General features: G+C 31.7%; 1 protein-coding gene across 11 annotated transcripts; it reads left to right on the top strand.

Moving 5' to 3' along the window:
- The first annotated feature begins 837 nt into the window (after window positions 1–837).
- On the top strand, window positions 838–19,846 carry LOC106067661 (upstream stimulatory factor 2-like). Of its 11 annotated transcripts, XM_056010320.1 has the most exons (11): window positions 1,166–1,334; window positions 6,010–6,075; window positions 8,292–8,478; window positions 9,267–9,331; window positions 11,191–11,268; window positions 12,446–12,550; window positions 12,667–12,764; window positions 13,142–13,295; window positions 14,133–14,276; window positions 15,266–15,363; window positions 16,241–19,846. In XM_056010320.1, exons 3-11 carry the CDS (start codon window positions 8,468–8,470, stop codon window positions 16,451–16,453), a joined length of 966 nt encoding a protein of 321 aa, XP_055866295.1. In that variant the 5' UTR covers window positions 1,166–1,334; window positions 6,010–6,075; window positions 8,292–8,467; the 3' UTR covers window positions 16,454–19,846. The 11 variants fall into 11 exon arrangements, with proteins under 11 accessions (XP_013082333.2, XP_013082329.2, XP_013082337.2 ...); XM_056010318.1 differs by lacking the exon at window positions 6,010–6,075; XM_056010319.1 differs by lacking the exon at window positions 1,166–1,334 and having other exon boundaries at window positions 5,564–6,075.
- The last annotated feature ends 976 nt before the right edge of the window (window positions 19,847–20,822 follow it).

The raw sequence follows: 20,822 nt of genomic DNA, 5'->3' as shown, positions 1-20,822 counted from the left end.
TTTTTTCTGAAATACACCTAGCTGCATTCTTGTATAACTGGGATGTTGTTGATTTTGCATTCAAATGTGTAACGCGGCTTAAGTAGGTGAACTGTTTTATTCAAGATAGTTGTAGGCCAACATTATCCCCATTATCTTTCTGCTTGCCATGGACTTTGTAATGAAAAAAAAATCAGGCTGCATTCGTAACGGACCTGAACTTTGCAAACGATATAGAATTACTCGGGAATACAATTAAATGTATACAAGAGATGACAGAGACCCTCAATAGAGACGCTCTCAAACTTGGACTCCGGAAACCCTTGATAAAACCAAAGTTAAAATGCGACATGGATACAGGTCAACCAAAATCCCTGTCAACCTTGCACGGTCATACGTCTCTTAGGTCTAAATTAAACGTATTGTAAATAATTATCCTAAGCTTATTTTGATTAAAATAAAACTAATAATCTTTATTAATGTTATTTGAAATTTACAAAACAATTTCAAGATGTTAATCTTATAAAGGAAAAAAAAAGGTCTAGTTGCATTGTTTTTACTTCCCATTAAAAAACAACAACAATAGCCCATCCATATTTCAGAAGAAAAAAAAAAAAGCATGTATGCGCATGTGCTTTGTTAACGACTATACCATTTTTTTGCAGGTTTACGGTGCATAAATTAGAGACGTTCACGTGAGCATCTGAATTACGTCTTAGTGTTCTTCTTACAATCTTATTACACTTAAAAATCTATTCCCTTTATTAAGTTGAAAATATATTAGCTGTTGTAAAACAAAAATAAAACCAATTGAAACAAATAATCTTGTTCTAATTATTTTTTTTTTGTTTATTTAAGTCGATGTGGGTTTTTATATCTTCTCTGAGTTGTGGAAAAAAAAGTAGTAATCGAGCCCTAGATGCTCTTCCGCCTACTTCATCTGAGACGCCATTTTTGTCACATGTTCACTTTTCCATCTCACATGACCTCTTGTTTGGCCCCGTGATCAAGCTCTCTGTGTCTCCAGGCAAATTCAAACTTATTCCTGGAGGAATAGTCATGGAAATGCTTGACCAGACTCTTGATTCCAGGTATCAATATTCGTTAAAAAGTCCTTTGATAGTGAGTGTCACAATTGTAACCTAGATCTTAGTTGTAGATCTAGAGTCTATGTGCTCTAAAAAAAATTGGTGTGCTAAAGTCGTCAGTGCATCCGTTTTTATGTCGCACGTGGCGAAAGTCTATATTTAGCATGTCCTCAGACTACCTAACTTACTTACTAAGCCTAAGCACCCTACTAGTGGTCTAGATCTAAAAATCAAATAGTTTTGTGTGGTCTCAAATATTTAGACTATGTACTAGATCTAGATTCTCTAGACTATAATGAATAGATCTATAGATAATACTAATAATAGATTAGATTTATTAGATCTAGATCTAGACTCTACTAGACATTAATTTTAATATAATTATTTAATTATTTTATAGAATCTAGATTCTTTTTCTAGTCACTAGTCTATCAAGTCTGTTATTGTTAACTATCATTATCATAAAATATCATACTATGTAAACTATGTACTTTATGTAGTAATAGGTGTCCTATGTCTAATCAAGTCTAATGTATGCCAGAATGACAAGAAATAAACTTCAGACTCAACTTGATAAAACTTGATTGCATGTTCAGATTGTTAATCATTGTTCATAATTTATAATCATAAACAAAGAAATCTAAATTAGATTAGAATCTAGTGCTAGATCTAGAATAATCTAGATCTAGATTGTCTAGGATTTTTTTTAAAGGAACACTTAACTAGTCTTAAGTTAAGACATTTAACTTTTAAGTTAAAAATGTTTATTTTATCTTATCTTATATAATACAGACGTTACTTCAAAAAAGAAGATGATTACGTCCTACGCGTCATGCATTTAGTCATGCATATTAACCAATGACTTAAATTCTGCCAAGTCACTGGTTTTCCTGGCTAGCTCAGGCAACCCATTCCATGCTCTAATAGCACTAGGGAAGAAGGAGTATTTGTACAAATTTGTCCTAGCATATGGGACGAGGAATGTGCCTTTATCTTTGTGTCTTTCAGAGTATTTTATTAAATTTTGTTTTTGTATTTGAAGATTATGGTTCAGTGTTTTATGTATGATTGCTACTTTACTTTTGAGCCTTCTGTCCTGAAGGCTTTCTAAATTTAGTGATTTTACTAAAGGTGTTACTCTAGTCAAATGTGAATATTCGTTTGTTATGAATCTCACTGCTCTATTTTGTGTCTGTTCCAGTTTCTTAATGTTTTCTTGAGTTGAGGGGTCCCAAACTGAGGATGCATATTCTATTATTGGCCTAACCAAGGTTAAGTAACATTTTAGTTTTATGTTCTTATTTGATTTATAGAAATTTCTTTTAATAAATCCTAATGCTTTGTTTGATTTTTTTGTAGTTTCATCAATATGTGGATTCCATGATAGTTTTTCATTTATTATAACACCTAGGTATTTTGCGTTTTTAGTCTGTGATACTGGTTTGCCATGAATAAGATAAGTGGAATTAATTTGTTTTAGTTTTTTTGTTACTCTTAACAACTGACATTTTTCTGGGTGGAAAGACATGCTATAATTTGATTCCCATTTCTGTAATTCATCTAATTCTCTTTGTAAAATATCTGTGTCTTGTGTTGTTTTTATTGTTCTATATATTATGCAATCGTCTGCAAATAATCTGACTTTTGTTCCTGAACTAATGCAATTTGGTAAATCATTTATGTAAATTAAAAATAGTAGTGGACCCAAGACTGTACCTTGAGGTACACCTGAGTTTACTGTTATCGGTGTTGATTTAGAGCCATTTATTATTACAGTTTGTTCTCTCCCTATCAGAAAGTCTTTAATCCACTGATGCAGTGGACCATTAATGCCGAAATATTTTAATTTTTTAAGCAAACTATGGTGGTGAACTTTGTCAAAAGCCTTAGAAAAATCTAGTAAGATAGCATCTATTTGTTCACTATTATCTAAACCTTTTGAAAAATCATCAATTAGTCCTATTAGTTGTGTTTCACATGATCTATATTTCCTAAAGCCATGTTGGTATGGTGTGAGGACATTATGTTTGTCTAAGTGGTTTATGATGTTGCTACATATTATGTGTTCTAGGATTTTACATGTGATGCTGGTAAGTGATACTGGTCTGTAGTTCCCTGGGTCAGATTTTTCTCCTTTTTTAAATAGGGGGGTGACATTAGCTTCTTTCCAGTCCTTTGGTACTCTGCCCTGGTTAAGTGAAGCCTGAAAGAGTATTTTGAACACTGGGGCTAGCTCATTACTTAGTTCTTTGAGTAATCTAGCTGGAATACCATCAGGTCCAGAAGCTTTATTTGGTTTGGTGTTGGCTAATAGTTTTTGAATTCCATTTTCTTGTACTACTATATCTTCTATGTTGTCTACTTGGTTCAAATTCAGTAATATGTCTTTGTCTCCTGGGGCTGAGAATGCTGATGCAAAGTATTTGTTTAGAATGTTTGCTTTAGTTTCATTATCATTATGTATTATGTTATGTTCATCTTTTAATGGCGCTACGCCTGTTGTTTCCATTTTCTTAGACTTAATGTATGACCATAGGTTTTTGTTGTTATCTTTAGATATTACATTGTTTATGTATTCTCTCTGCAGCTGTCTGCTTACTTTTTGGGTTAAGTGTTTAATTTTTATATACTTTTTGTAAACTCTTTCTGCATTAGTTTCTTTAAATTTTCTATATAGGTTTTCCTTCTGTTTACAAAGCTTCTTTAGTCTATTATTAAACCAGCATTTATTTATTTATGCTGTTAGTGTCATTCAGAATTACCAAAATTAGTAGCTGGAGTCTAGACTCTTAGATATATATCAAATATATTTAATTAATATATTATATATAGTATTAGTGTCAATGACATAGCTAGTGACCCTGGGTGAAGGGGGAGAATTTGAAAATCTCCCGGCACCTAAATGATGGCAAATGAGTGTTCGAAATTATTTTTTATATTAAATTTAATATTACACAAAATGCAGCCCCCCCCCCTCAACCCCCAATGAGGTCAAGACAAGTCCCCCAACACAGGCCCCAAATGTTAGCAAATTCCAAGCAATGCCACTGATTAGTGTCTAATAAAATAGTGACTAGTATAGAATACTACAAATCTAGCTAGGTCTATAGTAGGTATAGTGACAAGCCTAGAATGTAGATTATTATTGATTATACCGAGTCACAACTCTCACAACCTGTGGGCAGTGCAGACCAATGGCTGTCTGCCACATCACAATGTGGCAACAAGCTATTGGTCTAAAGTTCCCACATGATGCAACATTGCTGGTCAATGTTGAGGCCTTCTGTAACGAATGGTCTCGATTATAATCATTTAGAATATCTCTCTATATATATGTGGTGGGTTTGGCACAGAACAAACTAAATGACATGACGAAGGCAACTCGTAGGCTGATTTCAATTTCTTTATTACACACTAAAGACCTGCCAAAGGCAAACATAAAACATAATAACACATGGGCATAAACTAAACATAATTAATAAGCCTAAATGGTTAGACCAAGTTGTACACACAACATCAGGTCTAAATACTACATCAACAAATAGAAAATCTAATAATGTAAGCCAATCATCTCTTATCAGAACATAAGGAGGGATATGATACATCAGAAACATTATAAAAATTAATGACAAAGTAATTCTCTAAAAATAAATGACAATAACAATTAAATAGAACAACTGGTTCATAAAAGCCAGTACCTACAGACTGGTTGTAGAATTAGATTAACAAGATGGACATTTAACATTCTATATATGATCTAATTCGTATAGTATACTAAAGGTACACAATTCAGCAAATGGAATCATTTACATCCTAGTTTGCTAAAAATAACGATAGTACAACAATATGGATGAAATCCGGGGGTAGCGATATTCTATTTAGACTACTAAATTAAATTACAATATAATATAAGAATGTAAAATACAATTACCTGCAGCCATACATAAACACATGGTGTAGAACCAGGCACAAACAGGGAGTGGAGACAACGTAGGTCCAGTAACATACGGACACTACAGCGACAAGAGATGCCGGTCGAATGGACAGTGCCCATGTTGTTCTGCCATTTTATGCGCGGACACAAGGTGCCATCTAGGGGGAAGGGTCACGTGGATATTGGGGTGGCCGGTGTTTCCTGAAAAGGTATCCACTCCACTACATATATTATAATTATATTATATACCAGAATATAATCTAGATCTATTTGGTCATAAAGATATCTAGAGATAAAAAATTCTGGATTTTACATTTGACTTAAAAACTTATGACTGTGACTGACTTTAAACTTTATAAATTTAAAAGTATCATGACATTTTATGAGAGATTATAATTAATATAATAAAAATGTAGATTTAATAAATATATTACTAAACATTACTCTAAATTATAGGCTATATCAGTGTTCCCTAAACTTTTTTATTTAGCGGAACACTTTGCTTATTTTTAAGATAGGATTTTTTTTTCTCTTTTTCTTGAAATAAAATAAGAAAAATATTTTTAAAAAAATATTTTTTTTTAAACAAAGCTTTTAGGAAGTGTAATTGTCTCAGTTTGGATCAGTCATATAATTTGTAATAGATCTAGACCAACAACAATAAATCTGTGCAATTAGAAATATTTTTACCAATTGTTTTTGTTAAGCGCTTTTGTTTCACACTATTAGCTTTCTCAATATGCTATGATTCTATAACTTATCTTGACCAGTTGGGTAAATGGGGGGGGAGGGAAGAATGGATATCTGGGTGAGTTTTACAATAATCACCCATAATCACTTATTAAAAGCATTTTAAAAAAAGGGGGGATCGACCTGAATTCAAAATCATGGCTCACATCTCTTCAAGCCAACATACTAAAAACTCTACTAGTGAGGTGACTATAAAAATAGAAGATTTATAGCTCTAAATAAAGGGGACTTCTTCTTTGTTCTCATTTTACATGTTAGAGGATTCAGATCAGTAATCCTATATCTGAGATGAACCACGCAGTGGTTTCCAGATAATGCAGTCAAGTAAGATTTCTTTCCCTTGTTCGAGATACCAAGCAAAATAATTAATTACCAATAGTTAATTAACTAATTGGTTAACTCTTTTATTGATTCTTGTGTTGCATAAAATCTGAATGACTGGTGTGGCATAAAGTCTTTCTTTTCTTTGATTTTTTTGCAACTTATAAAAATCTTGCTTCTAACAAATAGGTTGTTATGAAACTGAAGTAATTAAAACAATACAATAGCTTGTTTTGTAATATTGTGATCTGCAGAAAAACTTGACCAGAAATCATTTAATGGTTGATCTTTTATTGTATCTTTGTTTCAAATGAGATTCAGAATCTAGATCAGTTCAAAGTTCATAGAGAATTTATTTTGTTATCAAGAAGAAATATAAAAAAAAAATTCTTGTATTTACTTAGAGATTAATTTAGTGGTGGCCTACAAGTAAATTATTCCAGAAATTCGTGGAACACAGTTTGGGAAATACTGGGCTTTGCTATAGGTATAGGCATATATGCTTGATAGGGCTATAAATCTATATTAAACATATGAGATACCGGTATTTAATATCAAATTATTTTATTAAATGAACAAATTCTTGACTGACTTTACACTAAACATAAATTCCAACAATTAAAAATGGAGTTTTAAAAACTATTTGGATCTAATAAATGTACATCTCTTGTGATATGTTATAACCAAATTAATAAATTTTCCTTTTTTCCCCACAATAAATAACTTAAAAAGGTAACATGGCCATAGATAGAGTTCGAGCTATAAATTACACATTTCTGAACTTTGAGGCCTCACAATTAAAACATCTAAAACATCAGATAGATCTATAGATTTCTGCTTTGATTGACAAATGTTTTAAATATTTTGAAGCACCTGCTAAAACATTTTTAAGGTCTAACTGGTGTCAGGTCTTAAGATTTAATTTAATAAATTATTAAATTGTCTAGGTATTAAAAGTAATATTAATTGCAATGTGTGTGTGTTATAATTAATTTATAATTTATTATTACTTCTAGTCCTGAGATCAGCCCAACAGACACACCATACAAACCCAGTTATACATAAACTAATAAATGATGAGAATGATGATTTAAATTAAACTATAAATTTAATTCAGTGAGATTTATGCAATGAAATAACATGGCTTAATGATAATGATAAATGAATACTGTACATATGATATAGTATGATATGAGAAATTACTAAATCATAGTCTAGTTCCATTAACTACTGAATTATTAGTTCAAATACAATGATAACCACCTTGCAATATTGTCCTCATAATATTTCATTCAAAGACAAAGATTCTGTAAGAGGATCAATCACTTCAATAAACTGTTCAAGGTAACACCAGTATCTCCTAACCAAGACAAATGTTCACCCACGATGAAGAATCAAAGTTCAGAGTAGTAATATCAAAACTCACAATGTAACACCAAGTCTGGATATAGAAAACTGGAATCTGGAACCTCAGACTTGAAACCTGAGATGAAAACCCCTAAACAGGGGTCAAGATAATCCTTCCAGAATATATACCAAGGCCAACGCTAAGGCTTTCCAATAACGAAGACACAAGGAGAATTCAAGAACTCAAAAGATACAGCCTGCTTTAGTCTAGCAATATGGCGTGAATTCACCAAATGACCAATAAGAAAAATTTGACGTCATATGAAAATTTAAGAAGACACAACAAGAGAACACTAATATTGCACAAGAAAATAAAATAGCACAATTGATGTCATCACCTATTGATGAAAGCGGCGCTATTAGATAGAGAACATTTTTACTATGCAACTAAATAATTAATTGCGACAACTGGGTTATTTTTTTTTTAATATGAATAATAAGCTTCTTATATCATAAAAGTTAAGGAAGTGATGCTTTTTTTTTTTTTAGTTGGCTAATAGTATTATAATAATGATAAAGCGATAGATAATAATCTGTACATAATTTTTAATTTATAATTTTACTAATTTGTAACAAAATATGAATAAAGTAATTATATTGTAGTTATTTGAACATTATCATATATATGCATTGTGTGATCACATTGTCATTTTATTATTTTTTAATTTGAAATGCTGGGATATTGATTGTCAATATGGCATCAAAAAATATTTATTTCCATAAGCTAATTTTAAAATTGCTGACAATTTGTGGGGTTTGGGATTTTCATTGTCAGTATGGCTATACTAGGCTTATATCATTGTGCTTTTTAGATGGATCACCTTAGTTTTAAACATGTTTTATGCACAAGTACTGGAGTTCAATACCATTGTTGAGTTGTTATTAATACTGATGTGCTGATGCATGATCAGGCCAATCAGTTGACTTTCATCAAATTGAATTCTGCCCCTTTAAAATTTGATGATCTAAATTTACAAAAGCTGCTTCCATGTTTTTACAGTAAGTGTACTTAACAAAAATTAATATATATATTTTTTTTTTCTTTTCATGAAAGTATTGTAAATAATGTAGCCATTACTGCTGAGAGTAAAACAAAAAAAGATTAAATCATTGACTAATTTTTGAAACATTTTTAGTTGTAACATAAAATTGTGTTCTAAAATATTATCACAATAAACAAAGCAATGATATGCTGGATATAAATAGCCTATGTTCTATACTGGTGCGGCAGGCCAAATTGAATGTAGAACTAATATGCAGAAACTACTTGGTAATTAAAATGAAGCATAAAATAAATATTTAAAAACAAATTCATAGTATTTGCAAACCTAATTTTTTTTCTGATGAATGCTAATAAATCAAAGATTAAATTATTAATAAGGAAAATAGTATAACCTATACCATGAGACAGGTGCTCTCGCTGAAAATAGGTGCAGATGACAAAAATAGGAAACCTCCAGCAGACAACCACTTTGTCTGCGTCACATATGACAAAATATACTATAAGATCTAATTCTGTGTCTACTTAGCTTTGTAAAATGTGATCGCAGTCTTGATTGATCTTCCAACTCAAAAACACTGCATTACTATTAGGACATAAAATATAGATAAACTTTCTAGTTTCATTTAGATTTAAGTATCACTAAATACTAAACTAATGCTATTGTATTGTTACCTGATGCTGAACACTGTTAGATTTTACATAATTTATCAGCTTTGTTAATGTTAGGATCACTTAAAGATATTTGAAGATGCAACATAATTTTTTTCTGTACTGTTTATTTTAGTCAAGATAAAAGTACTGACTCTGGTGAAGATATCCCTCTTTCAGCTACAGTGGATACAGATTTGGGTAAGCTTTGCTTTATAAAATAAACTTTAGGCTTCCCGGTGATGCTGACCATTTTTTTTTTAAAAGCCAGAGCTCCATTTTTCACTATGAAATTTTTGTGCAAGATTTGGTTTGTTCATAAGAATCATTCTTTAAACCTTTATAATTACCTGACAGCTTTTTGCCATTTGATAAGAGAAAATAATTGTTCAAGCTTAGATGCACATTTTTAAAGAGTTAAGTCAAACTTGTTAAACTGTATCAATAGATTAGCTGTTAAATGTTAAAGCATTGTTTAGAGGTATTATAGGTTATATTTAACTGCTGTCTAAGTGTACAAAATATTGTTGACTTCTTTGGACAGGTCTATTGCATATTGAAATTTAATCAATAATATTATATTGGTAACTTTATTTATGGAAATTAGTGAGAATAGAAATGTGCATTTGAAAGTCATTTTTTATAAAAGTAGGTTCAGAATAATAATAATTTGCTAATATTGTTAAATTGCAAGCTTATTTAAAAAAAAACAAAAACTAATCGACCCACTGCGTAGCATACGCCATTATTTTGCAGGACTGGCTTTAAGCCCCTATGTGACCGCAGTGGGCCCTACACTTTCAAAGGACGTGCGCTAATTCTAGGTGTAAATAATTAAATTAAACCATTTTATAACTTATAACAGAATTCCCGCAGTCTCCTGATTTACCTGGAGCTCCTTGAAATCTGAATGCAAAATATACGGAAAAGTCATGGAAATCTCAAGAAATTATTAAAAGCTTTTGAAAACTAAAAAAAAAATTTCCTGAAATATATAGACAAAAATTGTAATTTTGGGGTGTCATTCAAAATCGAAAACGCCAATCCTATGTGCGATGAAAAAAAAAACTGCATTATGCAATACCCGTAATTATGGAATCTGGTGAAAGAAGCTTCTCGCACCTCAAGCTAATGAAGAATTACTTTAGGTCAACAATTCTCTAAAATAGATTGAAGCATTTGGTAATTCTTGCTATTGAGTGTGATCTATGTAGGAAACAGAATTTTTATGATATACTGTATGACTTTGCTACACGCAAGTCTCGTAAAGTAATTATGTACGTAGAAAAGAATGAATAAAATGCAAAGACGAATTTATTTTCAAATACAAACTCTTAATTTTCACTTTTTATTTGTATCCCTACCCAAACTTGGCCCGCAAAATCATTTCACATAGGGCCCCACAACGGTTGAGTCCGGCCCTGCATTTTAGTGACGGGTGAATATAGAGTAGATTACATGCCCCCCCCCCCTCTATTTCCGCCGCTAAATTTACGTGAGGTAGAAATATAAAAAAAGAGCGATCTTTCTTGGTCACAACGGTCCGGCCCTGCTATTTTGTGACGGGGGAATACTACTTGTTCTCTCCCACCCCCTTTTTTTTTTCGTAGGGTAACTCTAGTTCCTTGCAGAAATAAAGGAGTGATCTTTCCTTTACTTCTTCTTCTTGTCCAAACTCTTGAGCCATGAAGAGAATTATATATAGAGATTATATCCTTTCTGTCTACATACTCTCCATTTCTCTGTTACATTAAATACAGTTTGTCATATGAAATTTAAAAAAAAGGTTAATCATTTGGAAGTTTGGAGACATTTCCATTTCATGTCAAATCTGTTCAGTGAAATTTAAAATGTCACCATAAAAAAGCAACTTTAAAAAAAATCCTTGATAAGGCTAAAATAAAGTCTTTTATTTTTTAGTAAAATATTTTTTTAGCAGATTTATGATTATATGAGCCAATAAAAAAATTAATTTCACAAAGTTAGTAAGTTTTATTGTTCCACTTTTGAAAAGAAAAGAGAGGAAAGCCAAAAAAAAAAGTCCCATTTCCTACTTTCAGTCTGCAAAGTTAAACAGGAGCTGAATCAGCTGGAAAGTTCTAATATGGAATTATCAGGAACTGTAGAAGCTGACCTAGGTAATTGATTTTCTTATCCTGAGAAATACTGGCTATGTTATTGTTATCTTTGCTGTTTAACCTTTTATGTTTATTGACTTCTCTAACAGGCATACAAATAATCTTGCCCTATAACTAAGATCTAAAATTGTAGCTTGTTTAGCAGTTCATTAGGCTGTGTATTGAAAGCATACTAGTTAAGACAATGAAACAGTCTGTTTACTTTTTCCCAAGACCAAAATTTACTGAGTATTGCTTAAATAATTTGATTTTTAGAAATCCTTGATTCATATAAAAGCATTAAACTAAAGTACTTTTTTTTATAATTGTTAATATAAAGCATTACACATGGAATGTATGTATACATCGTTGATGTTTATAGTGATTGTAACTAATTTGATTGATTTATTTGTAGACTTTTCAACTTTATAATTAGAGCTGTTTCTTTTTCTATTTTTGTGGAGTCTTTGTGTCTTTGATGTACAATACGTAACAGTATTGAAATGATACATTGTTCCTTATTTAGCGAGATGTTTTTTTTGGTTTTTTTTGGGGTTTGCATGAGTGTATCAACTTGAATGTTATATTAATTATCTTTTGTGGTATGATGATAATCAAGTCAGAAATTAAAGTTGTATGCATTTTTTTTTTAAATTTCTGTCAGCCTGAGGACATTTTTTTTTAATTCTTTGAAAAATTAGTAAAATTAATGGAAATGTTTTCCTGTCTACCTTAAAATGATCATTGCGTCTATATGAGGGTATGATTCTGTTGTTGTCTAAAGCATGACACTAAGCTATCTTATCTAATTGTTATGTAGTTATAAGATATAGGAATGACATTTTTCTTTAATGGTTATTTTAAATGTTTGTTTTTATTGGCCTCATTATAAAATATACTAATTAACTTTTTTAATTAAAAAAAAAATTAATCTGCATACTTTTTTTAGCAATTTTGAAAAAATCATTTATGCTTAATTTTAAAAACTTAGCATGTACATTTAGCTTTGGTTACATTCACTTATATGAGGATGAGTATCTTTTACTATCGAGTTGTATTAGTGAGGATAAACTTTGAATTTCTTAGGTTTTCTCTATAACCAGGTTTGACTGTAATATTTATATCCAAAGCATTGAGCAGACACCAAATTGATGGTTGCATACATGTGGCCTACATGCCATGCCTCTTTATATTTCAGATCATGCAGACGAGCAAGCAGCTGCCATCGCAAGTGTGCAGCAGGGAGGAACCATAACTCTGGATCCAACTTTGCAATATCAAATTAGAGCTGACAATAATGCTGGTTGGTTTAAACTTTTTAAGTATTTTTTAAAACATAAAAAAAAAAAAAGATTGTTGAGTCAAACCACAATGTAATGCATTTCCTTATAAGTGTTTATGCTGGTTTTTTTTTTGCAGGTCAGGTGACTTACAGAGTTGTTCAAGTAGCCCATGATGGAAGTGAAGCCACATCTCAGTTGGTTGGTGGAGCTGCAGCTTATGCAGGACAGCAGGTATTAAGTATTTTTGTAGTGTCCTGTTTGTTGTAGATCTTATATAGTGTTCTCAACTTACAAGCTCAGTTTGGAGATGAGTTAAGATTAGATTCAGTCATCGCAGGTTGTTTTTTTTTTTACCTGAAGCTTTTTGAAGCAATATGTTAGAAATAACTTTTATTAATTATTTGACAATAATAATAATAATAAGGCTTGTCTTTGAGTCTGAAGATTAATGAGGAATGCAATAAAGATACAAATGGTTTTGTTGTTGATTTGCTCTCATATTGGAAAGTAATAACAGCAGATAATTTGTCGTAGTCCCATATTTTTTTTTTTTATTCCATACTAGTTTTGTCCTCAGGTTTGCCTTGACATTTCTTCTTGTATTTCTTCAGGCTGTAATACAGAGCCCATTCAGTAATGGAGGCAGTCCTACAGGTGAAGGCGGGGATGCCACAAGATTTGCTTACTTTCCTGCACAGTCAGCCACTGATGGGACAGTGGTTTCAGCTCAAGGTGGTGATACTATTGCCACAGGAGCAGCTTTAGGTGACACCGTCACCTCCCCTTACTCCATTGCTTTTGTTGAAAACAATTTGCTTCAAAATTATTTTTAATTGTTCCTGCACCCCCCAAGCTTTGGAGTTGATATCCATATATTTTAATTAACTAAAGCAATGGAAAACAAGCAACATTAAAAAAAAACATTTTTTTAAAAGACAATTTCTCCCTTATGATACTGATGTCTGTTTGATAAGAGACATTATTTTACTCATTACTAACGCATGAACCTGCCCCAATCCCCCTTCCGCACACAAAAATCCTGGTTAAGTGAATGTATAAATCTACTCTCAAATTTTTATGATAGGCCCAGAGATCTAGACTTAGACTTAGATGGTGCTACAAAATATTCCTGAACATTTGTTTATTTATTAAACTATTTAATGAATAAGGCCTACAAGTGTAAATACCAGCTGACCTATGTCTGTTCAAGAGAAAGATTTTCTAGACCTAAAGCCAAATTTAAAATAAGTTTATTTTATGTTTTGAAAAATTCTAACAGTCAAACTGGAGTGGTCAATTTCATTTTCAAATTTTTAGGAAAATCGTTGCCGTATTCAAGAACCTTATCCACCCACTGACCCCTTTGTTTTTTGACCTGTTGAAGAGTTTACAAACTGAAAAGAGGAATTATAAAAACAAAAAATGAGATAAACTAATAAAAATATACCTGATTTTATCAAATTTTAAAGACCATTTATCTATTGAATATATTGTAGTAAATAATAATCATAGCTCCAATTATGCAGTTTACCAATTAAGAAAATAATGTAATAGTTCAAGTCTAAAAAATAAACTTGTTAACTTAAAATTAACTATGTACAGGTCAGTTCTATGTCATGATGTCACCTCAGGATGTTCTCCAAGGACAACGGCAAATAGCTCCTCGTACTTCATTCTCTCCTAAACTTGAAGGTGGTGGTATCAGGACTGCCCGTGATGATAGAAGGAGAGCAACACATAATGAAGGTAACAATTTTAAAGTCTTTTTTTTTTCTGTAAATCAAATTAATTTTACCATATAAGATATGTACTAAAGTGACGGGGGTGGGTGGGGGTGGAAACATTATATTGAGCAATGCTCAAAAACTTGTTGGACCAGGACAGGGCCTTCCATAGATTTTAGTGCCACTGTGACGGCTGTCAATGAGATTTAAGTGTAAGGAAGAAAGAATAGTTTTGATACTTTGTTGGACTAAAGGAGCTTATGTTTCTACCACCAATAGAATACAAAGGCTTGGGTGTCACATCTATCAAAATGTATATTGCTTTTTAATCTCCCTATTAGATACGAGGAAAAAAGTAGTATCTCCATTCTGATGAAATAAACATTTTCTGTTTTAAATCCAATTAGACCTACACCTTTCTTATCACATCATTTTACAACCTTCTAAACAGTGCACATTTTCTTCATCTATACAAATATGTGTTGGCAACATTTCAATAAAAATAGTATCTGAAGCATCTCACAGTACTTATTATAAATGCTATATGTTATAGCTTTCTACTATATCTATAGCTCTCTAGAAACTACCTTAGTTTCTCTCCAAGTCTAGGTGTCCCTGGGTTCAGCTGTAATTACATCAAACACTTAACAACTTGATCAAAACACAGAAACTTTATTATACTTCATGGCACATATCACACGCTGGCCTCACTCCTTGTTTCAAAACTAACACACTTCTGGTCATAATCGCATACATTCCAACTGACATATACCATTATCTGTAAAAAAATAGATTATACACACATACAAAAATTCATCTGTGACACTATAATAATAATAAGAATTGTGCCTTAAGCTGTTGAATTTTATTGAGGACAGTTAACCAATGGCTCTGTTGTAAAGATAATGCAAGTCTTCTGCATGGTTTATTTGACCAATTTATAAAATAAGGCATGGAGAAAATAACTTTATAGCTTACCACAATTTCTTTGTGTATCTATTCCTTTTACAGTTGAGAGAAGGCGGAGAGACAAAATCAATAACTGGATAGTTCAGTTGTCTAAATTAGTCCCTGACTGTGCTCAAGAACCCATCAAACAAACTCAGGCAGTAAGTATTTCAATCAGAACACTTTACAATACTTCATATTAAAGAATGTATGAAATTCAATGATAGAATGTTTTGTTTAAAAAATGACTGGTTAGCTAGTAAGGTAAAAAAAAAAAGTTAAATATTGATTACAGTGGAAAATGCATAACTTGAAGTAGAACTGTTGGGGCGTGGGGGTGATGCCTTCGAGTTATGAGTTTTACACTTCAACAAGGGAAATAACAAAATAAGATAGATGCTTTACCAAATTGCTTTCTTTGTTAAATTTTTTTTTTAAAGTCCAGATGTAAAGTTATTTTATATTTGACAATTATTATTATTTTTACAAGTGTTAGCAGATACACTGTACCTAACCCTTGCTGCAGTATTGGGCAATTTTTTATTATTTTGTTTGTTTCGGTTCGTTTGTAAGAGATTTGTATTTTCTCTTTAAAGTATTTGAAATTTAAGAAATGAAAGATGTCAGTCTGGAATGTATAAATAATGATATAGTGAGCAGTGCACATTGTTTTGTTGTGCATGACTGTGAAAGAGAGAACTATGTATGTAGAATATGCCACTAGCACCTATTATATTTTACATACCATAAACACTGCGCTCACACACTGAGAGATGCTAGAGACTGATCGATGTCATTTTGTTAAGCAATTAGTGATCACCGCAAACCTGTTTTTAATGTCTTTTGTTCTTGACAACAAGGCACTTCACTGAATACATTCTAAGTATAGTATTCTAAAGTTGTCACTTTTACCTCCATTTCTAAAACATTCCACATCACCATTGAAGCTATTGGTGGAGGAAGAAAAATAAATAGTTTTTTTTTTGCAATGTTTTCCAACATAAACATCATCCGCCCTTTGTGCTAATTTATTTACAGAGCAAAGGTGGCATTTTATCAAAGGCTTGTGAATACATTCAAGAGCTGCGTGCAACTAACAGCAGGTTGGCAGAAAGTTTGAAAGATGCTGAGCGCCTCAATGTGGACAATGAGCTGCTCAGACAACAGTGTGAAGAACTCAAACAGGAAAATGCCTTCTTAAGATCTCACCTTCAGCAAAATAGTATTGACTTGAGCTCGGGTTCATCATAACTGACACCTGTTCAAAGTCTTGTTGATTTTTTTAGAAAAGTTCCATTGTTTCGGTAAATGCAAAGAAAATGTGATTTTTAAAGAAAGGTGCATAGTAGTGAGACACAAAAGTTGGATGCATAGTAGTGGGAAAGAAAAGTTGTGTGTTGTGTAAATTAGTGCGACACATACGATGTGTGCAGTGTATTGTAGTGGGACATAAATGTTGTGTGTGGATGACAGTTTAAATTTGTTTTTGAAATAGTGTATTGGTTATGCTTGAGAGTGTGGCAGCTGTGAAATAAAAGTTTCAAAACTAATCATTAGATAACATAAGTAGCATGCTAGCTATAAATATCTTATAACATCTATTTGAAATGTAAATGATTTCTATACTTTTTACCTGAGGCTTTCATTTTCTTGTGCAAAATTGTGCATGTGCTAAATTATTAGCTCCCACTATTGTGTCATTCAAGCAACAAGATGAGTATTTATTTATAGTAGAGTTGTGTGATTTATGGATCATTTTGTTCATCAATTTAATTAGAATTTTTCCTTTGAGAATGGATAGGTCTCAATACCAATATCAACAAATGCTTTGATGGAACCAACCTGATTGCTTATTTATGTTATTGTAGAACTATTTTAACTCTTAGGTTTTCCATATACTGTAACCTGTTTGTATGGAAACTTGGACCTCTCAGGAAGGCAACTGGACACAAGCTGCTTAGACTTTAATCAGAGCAAAAGTTCAAATTATCAAAAGTAGCTCAGTGTGTCATGTCTACTTTAACCATATCCAGATGTGGAAAAAATGTGATATCTTGGATATGTCATGGTGATCTATCAGACCTTAACAACTCCACATATTGGAGTTTTAAATGTTTTGTGGGATTTTTCTAAGTACCGGTAATTGAAATGTTGAAACATAAGTAAATTTGGTTATTCATGTCAGTTGTAAGAAATTTAAATTGGAGCAGCTTTATTCATTTTTTTTTTTGGGTTGCAATGAATTAAATGATTAAGAACTACACCCAAAAATAATATTTCTTCAATGTTATAAGTAAAAAAAAAAATGAACACGTTTAAATCCCACAGCTGTCTTTTTATGATGATAAAGTCTAGAAAGCTTTGTGTGTCATTGTCACAAAACAATATATGTTTATCTGTCTAACTGCCACCCTATGTTTTACTTACTTATGGTAAAGCAACAACTGCTCTCACTGATCTTGTCTACTCTATTGTTACCTAGATAAGTTGGATCTTTGCTTTTGTATTTTAATGTTTATATGAAGCATATAAAGTGATAGTACTAGTAATGGGAGTATTACTAGTTAAAATGTTGTTGTTTTTTAAAAAATATATTACATTGCACACCATACAAATAATTCCATGAATTACACAAATGTGAACATTTTGTAAGCAAAAAAAAATTGATCTGATATCCTTTTTATTACGTACATTTTGTGCTGTTTTCATATTGCAAGTTCATTTTATGTGGGTTTTTATTTTAATCTTTTACGCTAAAAATTTCATATGACATTGTTCTGGCTTGTCTTTAGAACAAGTTACAAATTTGGTGCTCAACTCAATTTCATCAAACTGATGTCATTTGTTATGTTAGGCTAATCTGTAGTCTTTTTGTCCAAGCAAACTTGTGAGAATGTCTTATCAGGAGTCACAACATTTTGATTGACAAAACTTGATAAAGAAAAGTTTCCTTGCATCAATGTTGTTAGAAAAGAGTTGAATGTCACTGATTGGTATCATGATCAAAGAAATATTGAAATCTAATGCAAATGTCATTTGATAACCCATAAAAAAAAGTTTCTCTGTTAGGTTTTAGTTTGTACTAGGTTTTCCTAGAATCTAAGGTTGTTGTTTTTGTTTCAATGTCATAGTAATTTGATCCTTGTTTTGTCACTTTAAAGTGCTTGCATGTCTTCTGAGAATGTCATGCAATATTCTTAGGTAGCTACTTCTTATATTACTGTATGTGTTCTCCTACTGTCAGTCTTTAAAAGGTTAGGTTTTGACCAAAGGCTTTAATATACTTATATGTGACTGGTTCTGGCAAAGACTACTAAATAAGTACCAGCTTTAGTTGTGTACACATAAATTGTAATGCTTTAAGATATGTTCATTGTATAGAATATTGTTTTGTTAACAGTTGAACCACAGAATGACTACTAAATGTTTATAGTTTCTTTCAAAATGGTGGATTATTTGAAAAATTCAAAGATTATTTCCTAAATCTGTTCTATTTATTCAAGTATTGGTAATAGCGTCTGTAAAAACAATTTCCTGTATATTATGAACTTAATTGTATTTCTTGGATGCATATTATCTTTAAAAACGCTTTAAATTTGTGTACAGTTCATTCAGAAAAAAATGTCTCTACAAAATAGGATTCTGTTCATACATTATTTAGCATATAACTAGAAACCTTACTTTCTGTCATCTCAAGGACCATCATCATGTATTGTTACATTTCATGGTTTTTGTTCCATTACATAAGTTAGAACATCTTCTTCCTATGTTGTTGCTAAGTTTGAAAGATTTCCTGGTTGTTGTTGGGCTCATTGTTGTGCTGCACAAACATGGCAGGAAATGTTCTCTGTTTGACCTCATCGCTGTGTTATTGTGTGTCTTGGTTTTATTTTACTTCTTTGTTATTGATAATTTAATGTCATTAATGTCATCGTTTAAGATGGCTTCACTTGATATCCTGCCACCGTAGTATTGTAACATGTTTGTTGTACTTTCTTGTCTTGTGTATTTTTTTTTTTTTGTTTTTCTTACATTGTAAACCAGACTAGTCTTATAATTTTGTTTTGTGGACCTAACAAGATTGCTGGAAAAAAAAACAAGTATCTTATTTAACTAATCCACTTGCATTTGAAATAAGTATTATAATTTGTGTAAAATTTTAAAGAGGCTTTTACATTTAAAAAAAACAACAAATATTCAGTTTCAATTCCATGAGCCTAGTCTCTGTTTTAATGTTCTACTTGTATCCAAGGCTATTGTTGATTGTTCTCAGGTTTGTGAGAGATTGAGTATTTGAAAGATAAGCCACAGAGTCTGGTGGGAATATTTAAGACTTGTCCATAAAATTATGTAATCTAGACATACAAGACTGTTGTTCTATCACCACATAATGTTACTAATCTCACAGCTAAAACTAACCATTTCAGGACTCAGACATGTGTATCTTTGGTCAAGTCTTTTTTAACCTAATTAAATGTATTAGTGCCACGTTTGCAAGGGGAGAGAACCAGGTTGAACTGTTGTGTCCTGTAAGTCAAAGAACAGCTACTCTCTTTCCTGTGGTGTATGTGTAAATAGTTATGAGTATAGATATGTACATACAAATTGTTTTATCCACTATTAAAATACTTCTATTTAATGGTGTGTTATTATTTGCTTGTTTATACTTCTTCTTGGTACCTACCCCTAGCCTATACATATTTGTATTATCAGATGTACACTCAGGTCTGAAGTAATGGGCATGTCACGTTTTTCAGCTAGAGGTTCGGACAATAAGTTATGAATCTAAAAAAAATTGTATTAATTAAATGTAAAAAAAAAAAAAAAAACTTCACTCCATGAAAAAAATGTTGGTAATTTTACCAATGTCACGTATATTGTGAACTATGGCTGTCTGGTCGTGTGACATGTGCTCGGGACATTTCGCTTGAATCTCGGGCGCCCTCTGTGGGAGGTTTGGGCTAGGATGTTATAATCTATTAATTTAAAATAGAACATCCTAAACATGTCAGACATACAACTATGCCTGAGACCATGATATTGACCCCAATAAATCATAGGTGCGAAACGCACAGGATTCATTTTTTTTTATACTAAAAATTGAATCTATTTTTTTTCTTTTTTTTTTTTGTGTGTGCACAATATTAAAACACACACATTCTAATGTCAGTGATATAGTAATAATTACACAACAAACTTATATCCCAAATCTTAGGGACAAATAGAATTATGGTTCTTTTATTTTAACTTCTGTTAATATCAAGGCTAGCAGGCCCAAAAAGAGTATGGAAATTAAGAATTTAAGAATGCTATAAATTAGAGTTCATCTTTTAGACCTTACGATTAATAGGGCAGATGATGTAAAAATAATCTGTTTCTGTTCCCCACGGTTAACGAGGGTATCATGTAGCCAGCACAACGACCAATCACTTTTACTTTTACCTAATTAATGTCAGGTACCCATTAGAAGAGGGTGAACCCAGAGGCGCCCTAAAGATCCGGAATTAAAAAATTCCAGTCTTCACCAAGATTCGAACCCAGGACCCCCGGTTCGGAAGCTTAGGGTTTTACCAGTCAGCCAAGAATATAAGTCCATTGAAAAGTACTGAGTTAAAAACTA

This window comes from Biomphalaria glabrata, chromosome 14 (assembly GCF_947242115.1).
Source record: "Biomphalaria glabrata chromosome 14, xgBioGlab47.1, whole genome shotgun sequence".
NCBI lineage: Eukaryota > Metazoa > Mollusca > Gastropoda > Planorbidae > Biomphalaria > Biomphalaria glabrata.
Note: the sequence above shows the minus strand (reverse complement) of the source record. Positions and strands in the feature narration are given on the sequence as shown.